This window comes from Pithys albifrons, chromosome 19 (assembly GCF_047495875.1).
Source record: "Pithys albifrons albifrons isolate INPA30051 chromosome 19, PitAlb_v1, whole genome shotgun sequence".
NCBI lineage: Eukaryota > Metazoa > Chordata > Aves > Passeriformes > Thamnophilidae > Pithys > Pithys albifrons.
In genome coordinates, this window is record NC_092476.1 from 8,482,091 (window position 1) to 8,501,101 (window position 19,011).

The window sequence follows — 19,011 nt, forward strand, 5'->3', positions numbered from 1 at the left end:
ATACACTGACCTGTTCCCAAACAAGCCTTCCCAGAGATTTCACCTCCCAGCATCCCAACAGGCAGCTCAGAGCTCCAGCATTCCAGGGACAATCGATCAGTCAGGCTCCAGGCACAGGGAAGAGTGCAAAGCTGTGTTTGACAGCAATTGTATTTGCCTCTCTACACATAGAAATACGATTAAGACTATTAAATAAACCAATTTACTTTCATGGGGTCATTTCCTTGGTTAGAGCTAATGCTGAGAAATCCACAAACGTCGCCAATACAATTCCCGCTGGGAAGCAGGAGGCAGAAGCCGGTGCTGAGTGAAATTAAAGCTTCACTACATTGCACAGGGTAAAAGGAAGAGCATTAATTTTCTTGTAAATACTGATTTTCTTAGGATTAAGGAAATGCTTACACACAGTCATCAGTTAAAACTGAGCAGAAGAGAGAGTCGATAATCTAATTTTTTTCAGGAAAATGATCACTTAGCCCCCAAAAGGAATTTAAACCAGGAAGAAAATGCCTGAGTTAAGGCGTTGGAAATTATTTTCTATTCCAAATTAGAACAGAAAGCTGGACTGCTGAGGTCTTTTGTGAGCTGGAGAATGAGACACTGAGGAGCACTGGATGAGAAAGGTCAAAATAGAAGAATTCTTTTCAATAAAACCAATTCTTTTCAATAGAGCCACAGTATTTTGCTAATACTAACACCCTTTTTCTTCTGGTGAAGCAATAGGAAGAAAAGCTTTAAAAAGTTCTTGTCTCAGTGAATATGTATCATAGAAAATGTCAGTGGAAGTACATTTTTTTAATTACAGAATTTTCTTTATTCTAACATTACTCATCTCTCTTATTAAGGGGCTTTGGAGAAGGCTGAGATTTGGGAGGAGGTCTATGAGTCGATGATTAACTCAGTGGGAGGGCTCTGAGCTGTGAAATCTCAGAGCCAGAAAGCTGCATTCGAACAGGCCAATTGTGTCATCTTTACATCATCTGGAGGTGGGAATTATAGCAAGAAGACAAGTGGAGATGTGTGGACAGCTCTGCTTCAGGGATTTAAGTGTAAACATGAGAAGAATTTCAGGCTGGGGAAATATCAACAGCACAGTTTATAGCTATGAGTTCATAAGTCAGCACCAGTGGGACTAGTGCTTGTCTCTCTGAAGTCAAAGCTTTATTAGTTCCATTTTTGGCTCATCAACTTCCCTCCCCCTCCAACTTTACAGGGAAAAGGAGATGGAAAAAAGAGAGATACCTGTGTACAGGCTGCTGCCAGGCAAAGAGAAGAGAAGTTGTATGACATACTGACAGCCTGTATGTTCCCTCACTGACAGTGTGTTACTCCACAGCGATAAATAATGCAACAACTGTCTGCAAAGAATTAGCTCACAGTTCCTCCGTTATTCGGTGCACACAGGGCTGAGACCTGTGCTCGTTAACCTGAGCAGCGTGGGCAGGTGATGGGAGATGCCAGCACAGCCCAGCCACTGTCACATCACAGCTAAAGGAGAGGTGACAGGAGGATCTGGGCAGATGATGCTTCCTGCAGCGGGGAGCTCTGGGTCAGAGCTGAGCAGCGCCGAGCTGGGGGTCACAGGGGCAGGCCAGCTCCTCACTCACCATGCACAAGCTGTTATTGCCACAGTAGCAGAGTGCTCAGCCTGTCTGATTTCCCTCGTGGAAGCAGCACAGCTCCAGGTGCCCAGCAGCTCCAGGGCAGTGCTGGGACATGTCCACCCTGTCCCAGGCTGCTTCAGTGCTGTTTCATCACTCCACACACACTGCAGGCACAGCACCAAATCCAACAGCTCCTCGACCCAAAGGACAGCTCCAAGGGATCTTTTTCTTTCAGTCTCCCCTCTCCTTTCTGTCCATGAAGCCCCAGACCCTCCCTGCTCAGTGCTCTGGAGCCCCATGGAATCACTGCAATGCCACACGGAGCACATGAGCCTGCTCGGGGACCAGAAGCAGCATAATCACATCAGTGCAGGCCTGCACCCTAATTAACTAGCTCTAAGGACCTGCAGGGCTAATTGGCACCACACAGCACTGGTGTGCCCGTCCTGCTTTGGGGACTGGAGCCTGGCACAGAGTCAGACACATCAGTTTGCTCAGAGCTCCCTCCTGCTGCTCAGCACTGAACGGAGCCACGTCAAGGGGCAGAGGTGCCTCCTGCCAGGCACTTCTGTGAGAAACAACATGAACTTCCCCTTCCACCACCACCAGCAGCAGCCCAGGACAGACACACTGGTCCAGCTGGTTCTCCTCCCCTTGGCCCCTCAATCTAGAAGCACAAGGTGGGTTTATGAGAGCATTTATAACCCCAACACCAGCTCCAAGGTCTCCCACACTAAACCTTATACTCCAGCTTATACTCAGCCACATGAGCAGCACCATTTCAAGGTTTCACCGTGGTCTAGGTGGGCTTTAGTAACCTTTAAAGACGCCAATATACATTTGAGCAACTTTAGTAACCTCTAGAGACACCAGCAGACATATGAGCAACTTTCTGAAATGGAGCAATCCAAAGAACCCACCAGAGTTTCTCCTTCCCCTGTCATTCCTCACTCCATAGCTTCATGGAGTCCCAGGCTTAATTAATTATAAGGATAAGGCTGTCCTGTTACTTCTGCTTTCCCTCACCTGAATGCCACTGGTACAAACAGGAAACAGAGCAAAATCTCTCATCAGGAATAACAAAACTTACAGCTTTTTCATGCTCCTCTTTTATGCATCCTGGACCTGCAAGGTTTCAGCAGCTCCTCAAGCCACAGCCACCCCCAAACCTGGGCTTGCCCAGCTAAAACTGACACCACTTCTCTGTAGTCCAACCCCCTGATTACATCTGGAACAGGCATCTGCATCCCACCTCCCATTACAGCTGACAGGTATTAGCCCCTCAAACACACCAATTTGCATTAACAGACCCTGTGGGGATTTATTTTCTAGACTCGTGTGTGAAAAAGTTACAGAAAATGTTTTTAAGGATGTGCAGACACACAGAAACACTCAGATTGATGACAAGATCTGTGATCACAGGGAGCTGTGAAACAGGAAGCCTGGAACAGCAAGAGCCTGGGCACAATCAGCCTTGCAGGGAAGAGTATGTTCTGTACAATAGATTATTATGATTATTATTACTATTATTGTTCCTATTCATTGTTCCTTTTCTTTCTAAAACCCTCCAGATAACACCAGGGGTGATGTATTAAGAGCTGCAGATGTCAAAGAATGGTCCCCTGTACATTTAACAGCTCTTTTATCCCTTCTGGAAAGACCTGAGGTCACCAGTCCAGACTTGATATCCTCAAAGGATTTTTAAAAACAACATTTCCAGGCTAAGTATTCTTAACTCAGTTCAATGCACCACATGTCTTCAAACATTTCTTTTTATAGTGAGTTAAAGGCCAGTAAATCAATGAAATAAAATAAATACCCCAGGCTCTGATCTCCCCTCCTGTACGAGTTTGTTTCAAGAATGTCAGAACTGTATTCACACAAAAGCTATAAAGAAGTCCAGGGATGAAATAGCTTCAGCATTCACTGTGAAGTGTGGCCTCTTCCTTCAAGCTCTCTGCATAGTAAATAACTAGAAAGTAGTGAATGTGATGCCAGTTTCCCAAAGAAGGTTTCAGTGATGAGCTGAGGGACTGTGGAGCTGTAAGGATGATGGATTAGGAAAAACTGGAGTAAAGAAGGGGATGAACAGGCAACTCAGGATTTCAAAAGAGAGACCCTGCCTCAGGGAGAGAGTGCAGCCCATGAGGCTGTAGAAAAGGGAAATGTAATTCCAGCAGTTTGCTTGGATTATCAGAAAGCAAAGACCTCAGCAAGGTCCTTCAGCAACTGATCTTCCATGAGCCAAGAGCAGAGGTCATCATACAAATAAGTAGTTGGTTAAAAGAAAGGAAACAAAGTGTGGTAGTCAATGGTCCATTTTCAGAGAAGACAATCACCTGTGGTGTCCAGCCATTTGGTGCCCTCATAAATGAGCAGGATAAAAAAGGAGGGAAGGGGAAATGACACCATTTGCTGGTGATGCAAAGGGATTCTGGAGAGTAATGATGAAGTCCAACTTAAAAATTAAACTTCTTTGCTTCTTGATGCCAGTAATATCTCAGCCTCCCCCCCTAGGAATGCATGTGCAGCAGAGTTCAGCAGCAAACGCTCCTCTCTGCTTACAAAATCCATGACGATCTTTTGAAGTGTAGCTAAAGAGAGGTAATTAAAGCGGCCGAGTCCCTGCACTGTGTGCCCTGGGGGTGGCTGGGGCACTGCTGAGGCACAGCCATGGCAAGGAGCAGCTCCAGACAAGGTTTAGCACTGAAAGGGAAATGAGTTTGAAGGGGAAATGCTTGAGAGGTGGCACAGGTCGCAAGGGGAAAGATCTGCCCTTCCCTTCTGCCCAAGTGAAGAGCTGACAGCTCCGTTGCTTTCAGTGCACAGCTGAGTGATTTCTATTTGCCAGGCAGTGAGGAGAAGGCTGGGCCAGGTGTTGCACTGGCACAGATCCTGGACCAGCATTGCCCTTGGGTAATGTCCCAGGGGGGCAGGAGCTCAGACACAGCCAGCACAAGTCACTAAGAGCATCTCTGCAAGAAGTTATGGGCTATCTAATTGCAGTCATTACCTAATTGAGTCATGCACTGCTAATGCAGACTGGCTAAAGGAGCTTCAAGCCAGGAAGATCCTTGAATGTTTTGCTTGCAGTTAACACTGGAGGTGTTTAAAGGCTCACAGCAATGATGGGCTGTGCAACAACCACCATCCCGTGCAGCGGGTGCTCAACCTCTCTCATTTGTGTTGGACACAGATGACTTGTGGAGTGGGAACTGCTCAAAGGCATTCCTAACCCCACGAGCCTGCCTGTGTTCCTCACCTTCAGAGCTCTAGCCTGGAGAACCACATCGGTTCCAAACAGCCTGTTAAAGGCCCTGATAAAAGTGGTGCTGGCAATGTGGGAATAGCTAGGGTTGTGGGCTAACAAGGGGTGGTGGGGATTTGGGTGGCAGGGATGGACAGGCTCCCTTCTGCCAGGTGCTCAGGCAGGGCCCATGACCCCTCTGAAGCTCTTAGAGCCCAGAAGGTGTGTGGGAAAGCCACCTGCAGCTCCAAGCATATACTTTGGAGGCAATATTCCCTCCCTGTGCACACATGGAGCAGCCTTGACAGTGAAGGCAGGGGGCCTTTGAGCAAGCAGTGATGTGTAACCATAGGAAATAAAGCACAAAACCTGCATCCACATCACCCTCATGGGAATCCAGAGGTGATGTGCTCAGGGTCTGGAGACACAGGAGAAGAGAACTTCAAACTACTGCTGATTTCTGCAGTGAGTGGGGTTTTTTTTTATCTTGTGGCATGTGTTTTCATTGATCCTGGTGTTTGTATATTTTGACAGAGTCTGGAAAGCAGAGGATGCTGCTCCCTTTGATTCTCCAAAAACAGCTGTAGCTTTGGCACCCCTTAAACCTGAAACTCCCCCCACCTTCATCTGTATGCAGCATCCAAAAGCCATGACATGCTGCAAAGGCAGTTCCAAGCCCACTGGGAACAGTCTGTTTCAAACATAAAGATTTTACAAGACCTCCAAGTGTGCATCACTGGTACAATAAAGATGTTCTGAAGCCACCAGGGTATTTCACGCTGCAGCTTCACGGTGGTTTTTATGCAGCACCTTCGTGGTGATTTCTTGTGGCTGCTGCCATAAGTTTTCTGTGCTATGGCTCAGCTGCTGCTGGGGAATCAACAGAGATAATAAAATATTTGTAGTGAACCTGATCCAGACAAGGTGCTGTGTCCACATGCAGAGTTTAGGGGAGGTGAGAGTATTTTTGAATACTATTAAGTACTCCAGGAATAAGAGGAAAATGATCTCAGAGAGCTCAGTGTGGTCAGAGCAGGAGGGGAGGCAGGGGTGGGAGCAGCAGGGGAGAGACCAGCAGGGGTGGGAGCAGCACAGCTGGGCCAGGATGGGCATTTCCCTGGGTGTGACCAGCAGCCTCAGCCAGCACAGTATGCAAACACATGATAAACTGAGTTACACCAGAGCAGTCAGTCTGACAGGGGCAGTTTCCTCTAATCATGGCTTTCCTGCAGACCTCTCAGAGCACCCCCTTCCCTCTCCAGTGCTGGGGTACAGCTCTCAGACCACAACCCCATCTCAGCCCCCACCATGTGCTGTGTACAGCCCCCTCCCACTGAGTGGGGCAGCACTCAGCTACAAAAAAGCCTCCATTAAGCCAAATGTTACTTTGGACCAAAGCAAGCCAAAGAAAAGCATTTTGAGACAATCAAACATGCTTTCCCACTGTGGAATCAGGCCCTGCTCAGTCTTCCTACTGCTTTGGACCAGGGAATTAAGCCCCTTATTCTACATTAGAGCCATTTCTAGGAGAAAACAGCTTTTTAAAGGAGAATTTGGATTATCATCTGCTGCTTCACAGAGGTGACCCACACCAGCACCAGCTGTGACCATCCCCAAGTCCCTCCAGCTCTGCCCCAAAGTGCACAGGATGGCAAATGCCACCACAGAGCCCACATTGGCATAAACTCTGTGCAATGACATTTGCTGCTCTTTATGTGCTGCCAAACAACCTTTCCTACTTCATGTTGTGTCTCTTGTGAGAGGGTTTTGAAAGCTCCAGCAGAAATCTTCACTGCCAGGCAGAGGCAGCAAGAGCTGGGGATGTGTGCCACCCTCTGTGCTGAGGAAATATCTAGCTGGAAATGTTGGAAGCCTGATTTTTTTTTCCTTCAAGTCTTCCCACCTCAAAACACTTTCATAAATCTTCTAATTCCCAGCTATGAGGAACCAGGCTGAGAAATACAGAATAGCCTCCCAGGAAGGAAGAGGGCAGCTGGAGAGGAGGAGAGGATGGCTGAGGACATTGAACAAACTGTAGAGCAGTGGTGTGGTCAGCACCAGGCAGATCAGAGCATGGAGGTGCTGCACAGGATACACAGGATAAAAAATAATGGCAATCCTTTGTCTCTGGCATTTTGCCTCTAGTCTAGCAACAGGTTCTGGCCCGTGGAAGCTGTTTGTCTGTGCTCCCTGTGGCTTTTCTGATGATGATTTGCAGGATTTCCAGGAAAACTCTTTGCAATAAAGAGAATTCAGTAACATCTGTCTGTGACCCCTACCCCGTTACTCACAAAAATTCCTTCTCTTCCTGCCCTCCAGGAAATCCACCTCTGTATCTCAAATAACATTGCAATTCAAAAAATAGTCACTATGTCTGTGCCCTCTTCATCCGTCCATCTGTCTGTCCATCCGTCCATCCATCCATCCATCCATCCATCCATCCATCCATCCATCCCACTGTGCAGGTGCCCTGGAGGATGTGATGAGTTGGTTTTCTAAGGTAGTTTCATCCTCCCTCCTGCTCCAGGGTTGCTGACATTAAGTGCCTGAGCACAATATATTTGGTCATATTTGACAAAAAGAGGATCAGGTTATAACTGACACAGAGGACAATGTGACTTATTACCCTGGCAAAATCCTCTTCCATGCTGAAGAGGTTCTCCCAAAGAGGAGAGAGGTTATTTGTGAGGAGGAAGCTCTTCTCAGCATTTGGAGGGAAGGGATGACCTCCTCTGCCTCCTACAGCCTGTCTGAGACTCCCTTGAGAAATCACAGCCCCTGCAGCTCTGCCAGAAAGTGAAAAGGTGGTGAGGAGGTCAGAGGATAAAGAAGCTCAAACAGCACATCTAAGACCTTGCTAATAAACGTATAAATGGGACTGTGCAGGCTGAGGGGGGTAACTGTCTTCAGAAAATTGTGGAGGATCTGGCAACATGGCTTGATTTGAAAGTTTTAATGAGGCACCTGTGCAAATGACACTTTGGCTGCACTCTATTAGAGCAAAAGGCTGCCAGCAAAGTCACCAGCTTATGTGAATTAGCAACATCCAGATATAAACACTGCCAAGAGAGCTTTAGCCCTGCTCAGACCTCTCCAAAACCCACTTGAGGCTAAGACAGACTTTTGACAGTGCAGGCCATCACAGGCAGGATCCACTCTGCCACCACAGACAGCAGTGCCTGGCTGGGGGAATGTTTGACTGTGACAAATCCATAGGCAGACATAACAATCACTGATATAAAGAGATATGAAACCACTCACAGGTCCTCATGATTTTCTATACTGCTGTAAAACACAGGCTCATTGGCAAATGTTTGCAGCATCCTTATCTCTGGCCTCTGCAGTTTTCTGTACCCCAAAAACTAACCCTTGATGCAGCAGCAGAGAAGAGGGGAGGAATGTGCAGTACTTGGGTCCCTGGCACAGCCGTGGCAGTCACAGGGATGCCTCACAAACACTCAGACCCATCTGCAAACATCGAGGGCTGCCCACACAGGCCTGTCACACAGAAGAACAAATGCCATCCTGTCTGCTGCCCAGAGCTCAGGGCTGGAGTCAGATGAGCTGTGGAGATGGAATAACATCTCCTCCTAATATGGTTTGTTTGTAAAGTACATCTGACCTAATCACAGCCCAGAGTCCTCTTAGTGGGATGGGACAATCAGGGCAGAGGAGAAAAGCCAGGGAAAATCTCCCTGAGCTGACTGTGCCTGCCCTCCCCAGGAGGGAGCTGTGGTCCCTCCCAGCTGTGCAGGGCCTCGGGGAGCACTGAGGCAGCTCAGCCTTGCTGGACTCTACACCCCTGCCCTACCATCACCTCACAAAGTTACCAAATCACTCCAGTTCTCCTCCCTCATGGGCTTGGAATGAGCTCCAATCACATACAACTTCCTGGGAAAGCAGGGACCCAACCACATCAGTCAGGGGGTGCAGTTTGGCCCATTGTGCCCCATCACAAGCCCATATGAACCCCAGAGCACCTCTCAGCACCCTGTAGCAAAATTTAAACCTCACAGGAGTCCAGAAACTGGAATTTGTGTAAGAGAGAGGTGATCTCTGGGACCTTGAAGGCATCCCCGTAACAGCAATTCAGGAGAAAGAGAAGTGATGTCATAAGACACAAAAGAGCAGTCCCAAAAGGAAAACTGGGGGGAGCACTGGTCCCTTCTGCTCCTTCCAGCCCTTCAGAACCAGCCTTAGCTAGCACAGGTTTTATCCAAGGCAGTCAGAGCATGTGTCCTCTGTCCTCTCCCACCCAAAATCCAGGCCAGCAGTGGGGAACAGCTGGGTGGCTTCCCCTGTCCTGGACAGTGATACTGTTTGAATCAGAAATTCCACAGACATGGTAGAGCTGACAATCTGAGACAGACCCTCTCCATTCCCTTTCAGCACCACCCTTTGAGTTGTCCCTGCAATTCCCACTGGCAGGGGAAAAGCAGAGTAGCTGTAAATCCCAGATCTGGATAAGGGATCCTGAATAAGGGAGAACAAAGAGATTTCAGCCCCCAGAGTCTCACTTTCACACAAAGCAGCCAAGAGTAAAGCCATCCCAACTCCAGATGGACAACTGAAGTCTCATATTGCAAAAAAACCCCAGAAACACAACAGGAAGAAAGGAGACCAAAATGCCAAAAAACCTCAGTGAAGTCTCCAAATGTGTTGGCCGAGTTTGGGTGGCTCTTTCACTGGGGGAACAGACAGCAGGAGAACAGCAGAGAAATCAACTGGGGACTAGCTGGGAACTTGGGATATCACATTTGGATGTGTCCAGCACCATGAGTGCTGGAACAGAGGGATTTAAATTCAACTTTCCTAGGAACTAGAGGCAACCAGGGGACTGCCATGTCCTGCACAGTGAGCCACAGGCACCTCCCCAGTGCTCTTCCTCAGGAGCCCTGGGAAGACCCAAGCTCACCACAATGCTGAAAATGTTTGGTCTTCTCGGGACTGGTCCCAAATTCAGAGCAGCTTCTCATAATCTATTTTGAATTTCTGTGTGACCACAGTAACATTTGCAGTGGAAAAAAGATGGATGCTATACCATGACTACTTGTGGGTATTAAAGGGGCTCTGGTATGGAGGTGAGTAAACCAAGCCAGGAAAAAAGAGAATCACATCTTATCCTGAGTTTCTAGACCTGACCTAGACCAGGAATGTAGACACATTCATGAGATTTTTTTTCTTTTATCAGTTTTGGCTGCATTTGTACGTGCTTTCTCCTACACAGAGGGAGCAGCATTTATTAGATTTTTTGTTATGTGATACCCAGGCAAACTTTATCCATCCAGCTCGGAGCAGAAGGGAGCCCATGGCTGCAGGCAAACCTGGACTTCAAACTGCCCCAGCAAAAATGGAACATGCCAAAGGGTCCTGGGAAGGGAGCAGAGTGGTAGGGAGCACAGCTGGTGGGTGCACAGCTGGCAGCACACCCAGCTGGCAGCACACACATCTCTGTTCAAAATACACAAGAAATTTTACTGTTTCCCTGAGGTTTGACTCAGTAACAGAACACAATCAAATTTACATAGCACTGCCACAAATCCTCACATCAAAGGGGAGAAGGGGTCTCTTTTGCCCTGTGTTTAATAGAATGATTATGGTTATTGCCTTTGCAGTAACTTCAGAAGGCCCCTATGCAGAACTCAAGCCCTGTGGCTGTGGCTGTTGTTTGAATGATTAAGCAGACTTGGCTCATATCTCAGAGGGCTCTTGTCTTCACCCAGTATTGACTGGGCTGTTCCTAGTCCTGTTACAGATCACACAGACTGCCATTCCTGTGTGTAGCTCTAATATCATCAAACAAACGGGGAAAACGCTGCAACTCAGAGCACTGGGAGATGTGAGTGCAATAATCTCTGTTTTACAGATGAGGAAAATAAGAGGCAGCAAAACTATCAGCACCAACAACCCTCTGAGCCAGGGCTGTGAAGCTGACACTGTCCATGCTGCTCTCAACTCCAGACACCTCCTCTAATGACTCCAGCAGGACACAGACCATGTGGGAGTCCGGCTTCCCCAAGTGGCACCCCCGTGGGCACAGAGATTTCCTGATAAATCAAATCTCTAGTTGAATGTTTTTCAAAGTATTTTAATGCCACAAAAGGAAGTATCAAGTTGGGATCAACAAGCCCAGACAACTGATGGATTAACCAGAAGCTTTCCCACATCCCACCACTCCTTCCTTTCTCTGGAATAGGTTAACACCAACCCAACTGACACTTTGGTGACAGAAGAGTGACAGGAGTGTGGCAGTTGCATGTAAGTGCCTGGACAGAGACCTGCACACACCTACCATGTGCTGGAGGTGCTGAGCAGAGGCACCCACGTCCCCAGTGTGCATCACTGCACCCACATGGCCTGTGCCCATGTGCCATTTGAGCCACATGCTGGCAGTAGCAAAGGGATTCAAGGACAGCAGCAGGTTGTCCCTGCTCTGCCTGGGAGCAGGACACTGCCACATCAGTGACCTTCCCAGTGGGAGCAAATAAAGCACCTCGCCAGTGGCTTCACTCCTGGTGCTCACCCAGGGATTGTTCCTGTTCTCCAGTCATGCCGACAATCGGAAGTTCAGTCCTGCTCAGAAAGCAACCCGAGAAGCAGCTCCCATCCCATGCTTTTCCAAAGATTTCTAGGGGCCAAGCATGAAATGCAGATTTAGAGAAAACCTTTAGAGTAAAACACTTATATTTAAGGGTGTTTGGCCTGGGTTTTTCTCAGCCAGCCCCTCTTAGAGCTGCTAATGTAAAATCCATTTTCATTGCAAAATCAAGCCTCCACATGAGGATTTGCTCCCAAGCTGAGTTCTCACCCCACACAAAAGCCTGTACCTGAGCAGGGCCTTGCTCTGCCCACCAGCTGCCCCGCTATGGGGGCAGCAACTACCAGAGCTCCCCAAGCTGTCCAGGTGCTACCACAGCAAACCAAGGGCAGCTCTGGCAAAACTGGGGCCTGAAGACACCCAGGTATCAAAGTGTAGAAGGCTGAAAACATAGAAGAAATTATACAAGTGTCCAGAGAAAGAGTTAGAGGAGCAAACAGCTCCACGTTACTAGCAGCAATGAGAATGAATGTGCCAGGGCCAGCTGGTGTGCCAGATACTGTTGCCTCCCAGGATCCCCATGCTGGGAAGCACCACTAATCCAGTGGGTGCCCAGTGCAAACCAGTGAAGCAAACAAGAGCCCTGACAGGCATCTCCCACACGCCTGTGTCCAGCACAAGACATCTGGGACAGATGGGTACTCCTCACTTCCCGCTGGCATTAATCAGGAGCAATTCCCTGCAGTCCACAGAGATAAAGCAGGGAACTGAGAGGAAGAGCAATCCCACTGTGTGCAAGCAACCAGCACAATGTTCAGCTGCTCCCAAAACAATCCAGAGTTTTGCTTCAGTATTTCCCAGCACCACTCCCTTCCTCACACTGTGTTGTTTAGAGGTCCCGGGTTGATCTTGCTCCGTCTTTACCCTCCTTGACTATCGCTGGGAAAGGGCAACCACCCAAACTCCAAACAACCCTGGGGTAACATCTCATTAGTGCCAGCCTGAAATACCTCAGAGGCTGCGGTGCGTGATACCACCACGCAGATTCGCCTGTTAATGCGCCATCCAACCCGAATGAACTTCGGCTTCACTTTGGAATCGATCTCCAAATCAAGGAGTTCTGCCGTTTCCCTGGGCACCGACCCTCCCGCAAGAATTTAATCCTCCCTGACCCCTTTGCTTCCCCCAGACTCGATGGTTTTGCCCAGGCAGCACAGGGTATTGGCACTCTCCGGCGCTGTGCAAGGAGGGGCGGGATGGCTTTTCTCATCTCCGGTCCTGGGGTGAAACAACCCGCAGGTCTCCCGTGCCCACCTGGCTCGCAGCCGGGCACGGGACAACCGTTTGAGCAAGCCCCGGCTACCAAAATGCTGCTGCTTTAAGCAGCTCTTCCCTGGCTGCAGTCAAAGGCACGCTCTGCCGAACGTCACCGAGGAACAGAAATAGCCGGCACGAGTGGAGGGAGGGGAATGTGAGTATTAAGAGCGCACGGATTTCAAACATACTTGGCTGGCCAGCAGGCTCCCTGCCTGCTGCTGCCCCTCCAGATGCGACGGAGCACCGGGAGCTCTCAGTCTGCCCAGGAAGGATTCTCTTCTTTTTCTTTTCCCTTTTTCTTTTTTTTCCCCTTTTCTTCCTTTAAATTTCAGCTTTGATACTACTGGATTGGTTTTTATTTTCCTTCTTGTGGGAAACTTCATCTGCTGGATTTAAAAACAAGGTTTGAGCAGAGGAATTCGTTTCTATTTACAGCCGTAAATGTGTGTGGTACTCCTGTGTGATGATACCGAAGAGGGAAGGCAGGATTGGCTGGGAAAATTCCTTAGACCGTAAGATGCTTGAATGGCTGCTTGGAATAACAAGCTCTCTATTGTGAGTGCATGTGTGTGAGTGTGTGTGTTTATGTACGAGAGCAGCAACGGCAGAAACTCTGAAACAGTGCAAGGTTTCCCCTTTTGGCTTAATTTCCCTCCTCTAGGAGTGAGGACTTGCCTAACTGTGGGCTTTGTCTGGGGATGGGTGAAGTGTCTGAATGGAATTAGTGCGGTAGGAATTTTATGAATGAAGCAAAAGAGGCAGGTTCAGCGGAAGAGGAGCCGAGCAGGGAGATGCAGTGGGCTCAGCTGTCACACCAGGGAGCTGCACAGACAGGCAGGCACCCAGAGCACAGAGAGCAGACATGGAAATGTGCTCCTGAAATGAGCTGTCCCCAGCACGCTGAGCCGATCGGTGAGTGTGCGACCAGCTCCAGGCGCAGCTGGAGCACCCCAAGCAGAGCCATTCGCTTCTGACCGAGCGTGCTGGCAATCTTGTGGCACAGGAGCAGGCACAGCTCCTGGAGCATCCGTGGGTCCCTGCAGGAGGCTTTTGCTGCCAGCACAGCTCATACATGGATGTCAGAAAAGTGGGCAACGAGGGAACGAATCGGTGCATGGACAGACTGGCTACACATTCCCAATACCGGGCAGGAGGGATGCAGAGCACAGCAGGGGAGGGACGGGGCAGATTTGGGGTTACAAGGTTCCAAGAAAGATGAGATGCTGGTGAAGCTGCTGAGGTCCAGCCCAGAGCTGACCACTGCACCTCAACAATTCATCTCTCCCCCTTGGATGTCTGTACTCCAGAGAATGGGGTGGGAGATGGACTCTGTGTATCTCTCTTTTTCTTGTACCTCTATCCCAAATGTTAAATGAGGGGGAACCTCCATCGATACTGAGTTGTCCTCTTTTTACATCTCTGTAGATCATCTCAGCAGGTGGTAACAGGATAAAGGTGAGGGCAAGTCACAAAAAGGATGAAAATTGTCCATCCTCAAGTGCCACAGAGGTCACTGTCAGGGTGACACAAGAGCAGTGGAGGAGGGCCTGGAACTGTAATCCTTCTGCCAAGGAGCTACTTAGGGGAAAAGAGGCAAAGGAGTCAGAGTTGGTGGAGGCAAAGGGACACCAAACTCACTGGGGAAAGCTGAAAATTCCCAGGATAAAAGAAACCCAACCTGCCCAGTGGAATGAGGCAGAGGGAAGTCTTTGCCTGAAGAGCCCTACAAGGACAAGGCAGTCCAGCACCTCTTCCACAGCATTTTCCAAAACAAAGAGGCAGTCTGAGCACTGGAAAACACCTAGTGCAAACACACCTTTGTGTGCAGTGATGTCTGGGATGGCACAGGCTTTTGCTATGCCTTAAAATTTGGGCTCTGTAGCTATTTCTTCAGCATTTCTCACAGGTGGGTTTGACCTCCTTTTGCCTACACCCAGAGTAGCAGGAATCCAAAGCAATACTGTCATGATTTGTACAGCACTGAGTTGGAGCCAACCCAGAGCTGCAGGTACAGAGTGGCTGCCTGCCTAGCACAGTGCAGAGCAATCCCACACCTCGCTGCACAAGGCTCTTTAGGCAGGTCCACAGACAGATCTGTGACAGAGAGCATGAAAACCCCTTGCTTACAGACATATAAAACCCACAGGGAAACACCTTGCTGTATAGATAGAAAGTGCCTTTGTCACTCTACCGTTTAACAGGACAGAGGAGGAGCTTCTCATTCAAGGGAAGTTGCTCTGTGAAAACACTGCAGGAGTGCTGGACAGGGCTTTGAGTGCATCACTAACACAAAACAGACAACTGGACAGCAAACAGTAAATCTTAAGTTTGTTTTCTGTTTTTGGGGAGATCTTTCTCTGCTTCAGAGTAAAGAATGTAGCAAAGAGGTTTATGCAATCATGCTGCTAGCTCTGTATGTCATTGTTATGAATTTAGGAAGAATGCTTTTTTCCTCCAATCCCAAGCTAATTCCAAGGATTGCAGTAAGCAGCTCCAGTGATACAGACAACCTCTAAGATGTCACTCCTCACAGCTGGGTTCCTAGAATGGCAGCATAAGCCTTACACAAGTGGGCTCAGTGCCAGGCAGGCAGTGCACACGTACTCAGAGACAGGTAACTTTTAATTAAGCATTTGTGTTGCCCTGGCAGATTTCTAATATGTTGGTTTTGATGTCTTTCCTCTAGAGAAGAATGCAGATTGTCCTTTGATGGGACCCCGCTAAAAAATGGTTCACCATCTCTCAGCAGTCACATTTTTTGGAGCAAGAACCTCTTCAGACCCCTGTGGCATGAGGAAAGCCTAAGCCTCTGGCTTTTAAACCCCAGGAGGATGTCTCTAACTGATGAGCTGGAGAACCACTTTTCTGCCACCCCCTACATGGTTACAGACACCAGTGAGGACAGCCTGTTCAGAATCAGGTCCAATGGCTCCAGCAATGCCACTGGGGATGGGATGTCAGCCACTGGCTCCACGGAGGACATGGTTGCCATCTGCACCATTGGGACAATCCTCTCCCTCATGTGTGTGATTGGGGTGACAGGCAATGTGTACACTTTGCTAGTGATGTGCCATTACCTGCGCTCTTCTGCTTCCATGTACATTTACATCATCAACCTGGCGCTGGCAGACCTGCTCTACCTTCTCACCATCCCCTTCATCGTTGGGACCTACTTCATTCAGAAATGGTACTTTGGGGACATTGGCTGCCGCATCCTGTTCAGTCTGGACTTCCTCACCATGCATGCCAGCATCTTCACGCTCACAGTCATGAGCACAGAGCGCTACTTTGCTGTGCTGAAGCCCCTGGACACGGTGAAGAGGTCCAAGAGTTACCGCAAGGCCATTGCCGTTGTGATCTGGCTGGTGTCACTGCTGCTCACTCTCCCAATGCTCATCATGATCCAGCTGGTGCAAAGAGACAACAAAAGCATCTGCTTGCCCACCTGGAGCAAGCTGTCCTACAAAGTCTATCTCACCATCCTTTTTGGCACCAGCATTGTGGGCCCAGGGGTGATCATTGGCTACCTTTATATCCGCTTAGCCAAGATTTACTGGGTGTCACAAACAGCATCCTTCAAACAGACCAAGAGGCTGCCCAACCAGAAGGTGCTCTATCTAATCTTCACCATAGTGCTGGTGTTCTGGGCTTGCTTCTTGCCTTTCTGGATATGGCAGCTCCTCTTCCAGTATTATGAATCCTTCCCTTTATCTCCCAAGGTGATGAAGAACATTAATTACTTGACAACCTGCCTGACCTACAGCAACAGCTGCATCAACCCCTTCCTCTACACTCTGCTCACCAAAAACTACCGGGAGTACCTGAAGAACAGGCAGCGGTCCCTCAGCAGCAGCAGTGGGTACTTCCAGAGGAGGAACCGGTTCCAGAGGATTTCAGGGAGATCCCTGTCCACGAGCAGCCAGCACTGCACAGAGACATATGTCCTTGCTCACGCCCCTTTGGGAAACAGCAGTGCCTGAAGGTAAACTATATCTCCAAAAACAATCAGTAAAGGAGTGACTCCAATGTTGCTTTGATTTAAAGTGTCCATTGTGAAGGCGAAGCCTTGGCAGCCCCATAATGTGCACACATTTAGTCTGGAGGCTGCGCCGTATGTCTGTTCTCATTTTCTCCAGTGCCACTGATTTGATGCCAGCAGCACTGAGCTGAACATCTATCTAAATAGCCTTTCACTTTCTATCTTTATATTTTATAGTGTATGTCTCCTCAAGTAGCCATCAGTAATGAAAGCTTATAACAGGCCATGATTTTTAATAGTATCAACTGTCTCACAGCGTTTGAAATTATGTTATCCCATGAATGGCTGTAGTTGCCTCTTTTTTTTTCTCTAACAGTAATGTTAAATTTGTAGTTGTGTGAGGACTGAAAACAATGAAATAAAGAGAAAGCAGCTGATGTTTGTGACACACAATCTCATTTGCATTTGGGGCAGGACTGGACAAAGTGGATGAGGCATATCCAGGAGTGCTTGTCCTGGTTTTGGCCATCTCACATTTATTCTGCACTCCTGTGCTTGAGTCTTTGTTCACCCAGGTGTCTGCAGTGGAGTTACACCACAGGTCTTTTAGCAAGTCAGGCTTCCCGTGACAGTGCCACAGTCAGGGAACACTCAGCATCCCATAATATGCTGACCCCAAACACATAAACACCAATGTGGGGCAGCACCATCTGCCCTGGACAAAGATATCCACCCTCTGACCTCCTCCAAAGAGGAATTGGGATCCTCTGACTTTGTTATTCTCAGGGCATCCATCGACAAACTGCAACATCCAACCTGAGGCATCAGATCTGCATCACCAATTCCAGGAGGAAAGGACAGAGGGAGAGGAGGGGGGGTGAGGAGGTGGCATTTCCAGTGGGCACAGCTATGCTCACTGGAGTGCCTAATATTCCCAATTACAAAAGCACTAGGTTCCTGATACAAGGGAACTTGTTCCCTTCACAGGACATGATTTTATTTTTCTGCTACAAAAAGCAAATGTGGTCCTGGCCACACCAAGAACACGTTGCCTGTCCTGGCCTTCACTGATGATAAAGCACCATTAGTATAAATATATCATCTGTGATATCTGGCACATCTCCAATAAGACTAAAAGTACCTTCTCTGGGATGCTGCCAGTGTCCAGAGAGGAGTCCTCTGCTTGCATCAGCCCTGCTACCTCATTAGCAAGGGGGCAGTGGTGCAATGCCAGCACAACTCTAACCAAGTCACAGAATTAGAAGCAAATTAATGCTTAGGAGTGAGCTCAGAAGTGCAGTGTGATGCCACTTGGCAGAGCTCTGTTTGCTTAGACTGAAACTGAGTTTAGGTTTTGACCATCTATTCCCCTTCAAGGCATTTAAATGGCCTTTGCTCAGAGGGACAGGGAAGGAAGCTCCTTGTCCAGCCTCCCTGTGTGGTGTGCTTGCCAAAGTAACTGTGCCTGTCATGCCTGAGCTGAAATTTGTTATGAATGGAGAAGATTACATGTCATGAGAGAGGATTCTTGTGCAGGCAGTTTGAACTGGAGTGCCCTTGATGTGTTCCCAACCTCCTCCACTCGCAGCATCCACAGTGGTCCTGTGGGTCAGGGCAGCTTACCTGCACCCTGCTGGTGTGCCAGCAAGTCCCACTTCAGGATTAGCCCCTTCCTTATTTCAGAGGGGTAGAAATACCATTATATTTGATTGTCTCCTGTGCTGGCAGTAGTTGTTAGTTTTCAGACTTAGTTTCCTCAGGCTGGAGACACATTAGTCACAGCCCATTAGAGTAAAGCCTCTTTCATTCCACTGTAAGGAAGAGGGAGGCCATGGAGAAAGGTAAAGACACTTGCCATAGAATCACAGAATCATTAACATTGAAAAAGACCTCTAAGATCATAAAGTCCTCAGCCAGCACCACAGCGTTGACCACTAAATTATGTCCCCAAGTATCACTTCCATATGTGTTTTGAACACTTCCAGGGATGGTGATTCCACCACTTCACTGGGCAGCCTGTTCCAAAGCCTGACCACCCTTTCAGTGAAAATTTTTTTCCTGTTATCTAATCCACATTCCTGAACCCATTTTGCACTTATATAGCCAAGTATCTATCGTGAGTCAGAATGTAAAATTTAGCCTCTCTTTTTTTTTTTTCTTTTTTTAATTGGCAATTTAAATTTCTCCTTGCTCAGGAATACCCAGACAAGCTCAAAACAAGCTCAGGATGAGCAGTTTCCATGGTTGTGAATGAAAGCTACTTTGGGCTCAACCTTTTGAAAGCACAGTCCATCCTTTCTAAAATCAGATAGTCAAAAGGAAAGGG

The 19,011-nt window shown here is 48.3% G+C and overlaps 1 protein-coding gene across 3 annotated transcripts; it reads left to right on the forward strand.

Moving 5' to 3' along the window:
- Positions 1 to 12,668: 12,668 nt before the first annotated feature.
- On the forward strand, positions 12,669 to 17,122 carry UTS2R (urotensin 2 receptor). 3 transcript variants are annotated; one of them, XM_071573622.1, is made up of 3 exons: positions 12,878 to 13,109; positions 15,393 to 16,314; positions 16,426 to 17,122. In XM_071573622.1, the coding sequence occupies exons 2-3, from the start codon at positions 15,538 to 15,540 to the stop codon at positions 16,684 to 16,686; spliced, it is 1,038 nt and encodes a 345-aa protein (XP_071429723.1). In that variant the 5' UTR covers positions 12,878 to 13,109; positions 15,393 to 15,537; the 3' UTR covers positions 16,687 to 17,122. The 3 variants fall into 3 exon arrangements, with proteins under 3 accessions (XP_071429722.1, XP_071429723.1, XP_071429721.1); XM_071573621.1 differs by lacking the exon at positions 12,878 to 13,109 and adding an exon at positions 12,669 to 12,860 and having other exon boundaries at positions 15,393 to 17,122; XM_071573620.1 differs by having other exon boundaries at positions 15,393 to 17,122.
- The last annotated feature ends 1,889 nt before the right edge of the window (positions 17,123 to 19,011 follow it).

Excerpts from the sequence above, each read along its gene's own strand:
- UTS2R (XM_071573621.1), top strand. The coding sequence starts at position 15,538 with ATGTCTCTAACTGATGAGCTGGAGAACCACTTTTCTGCCACCCCCTAC.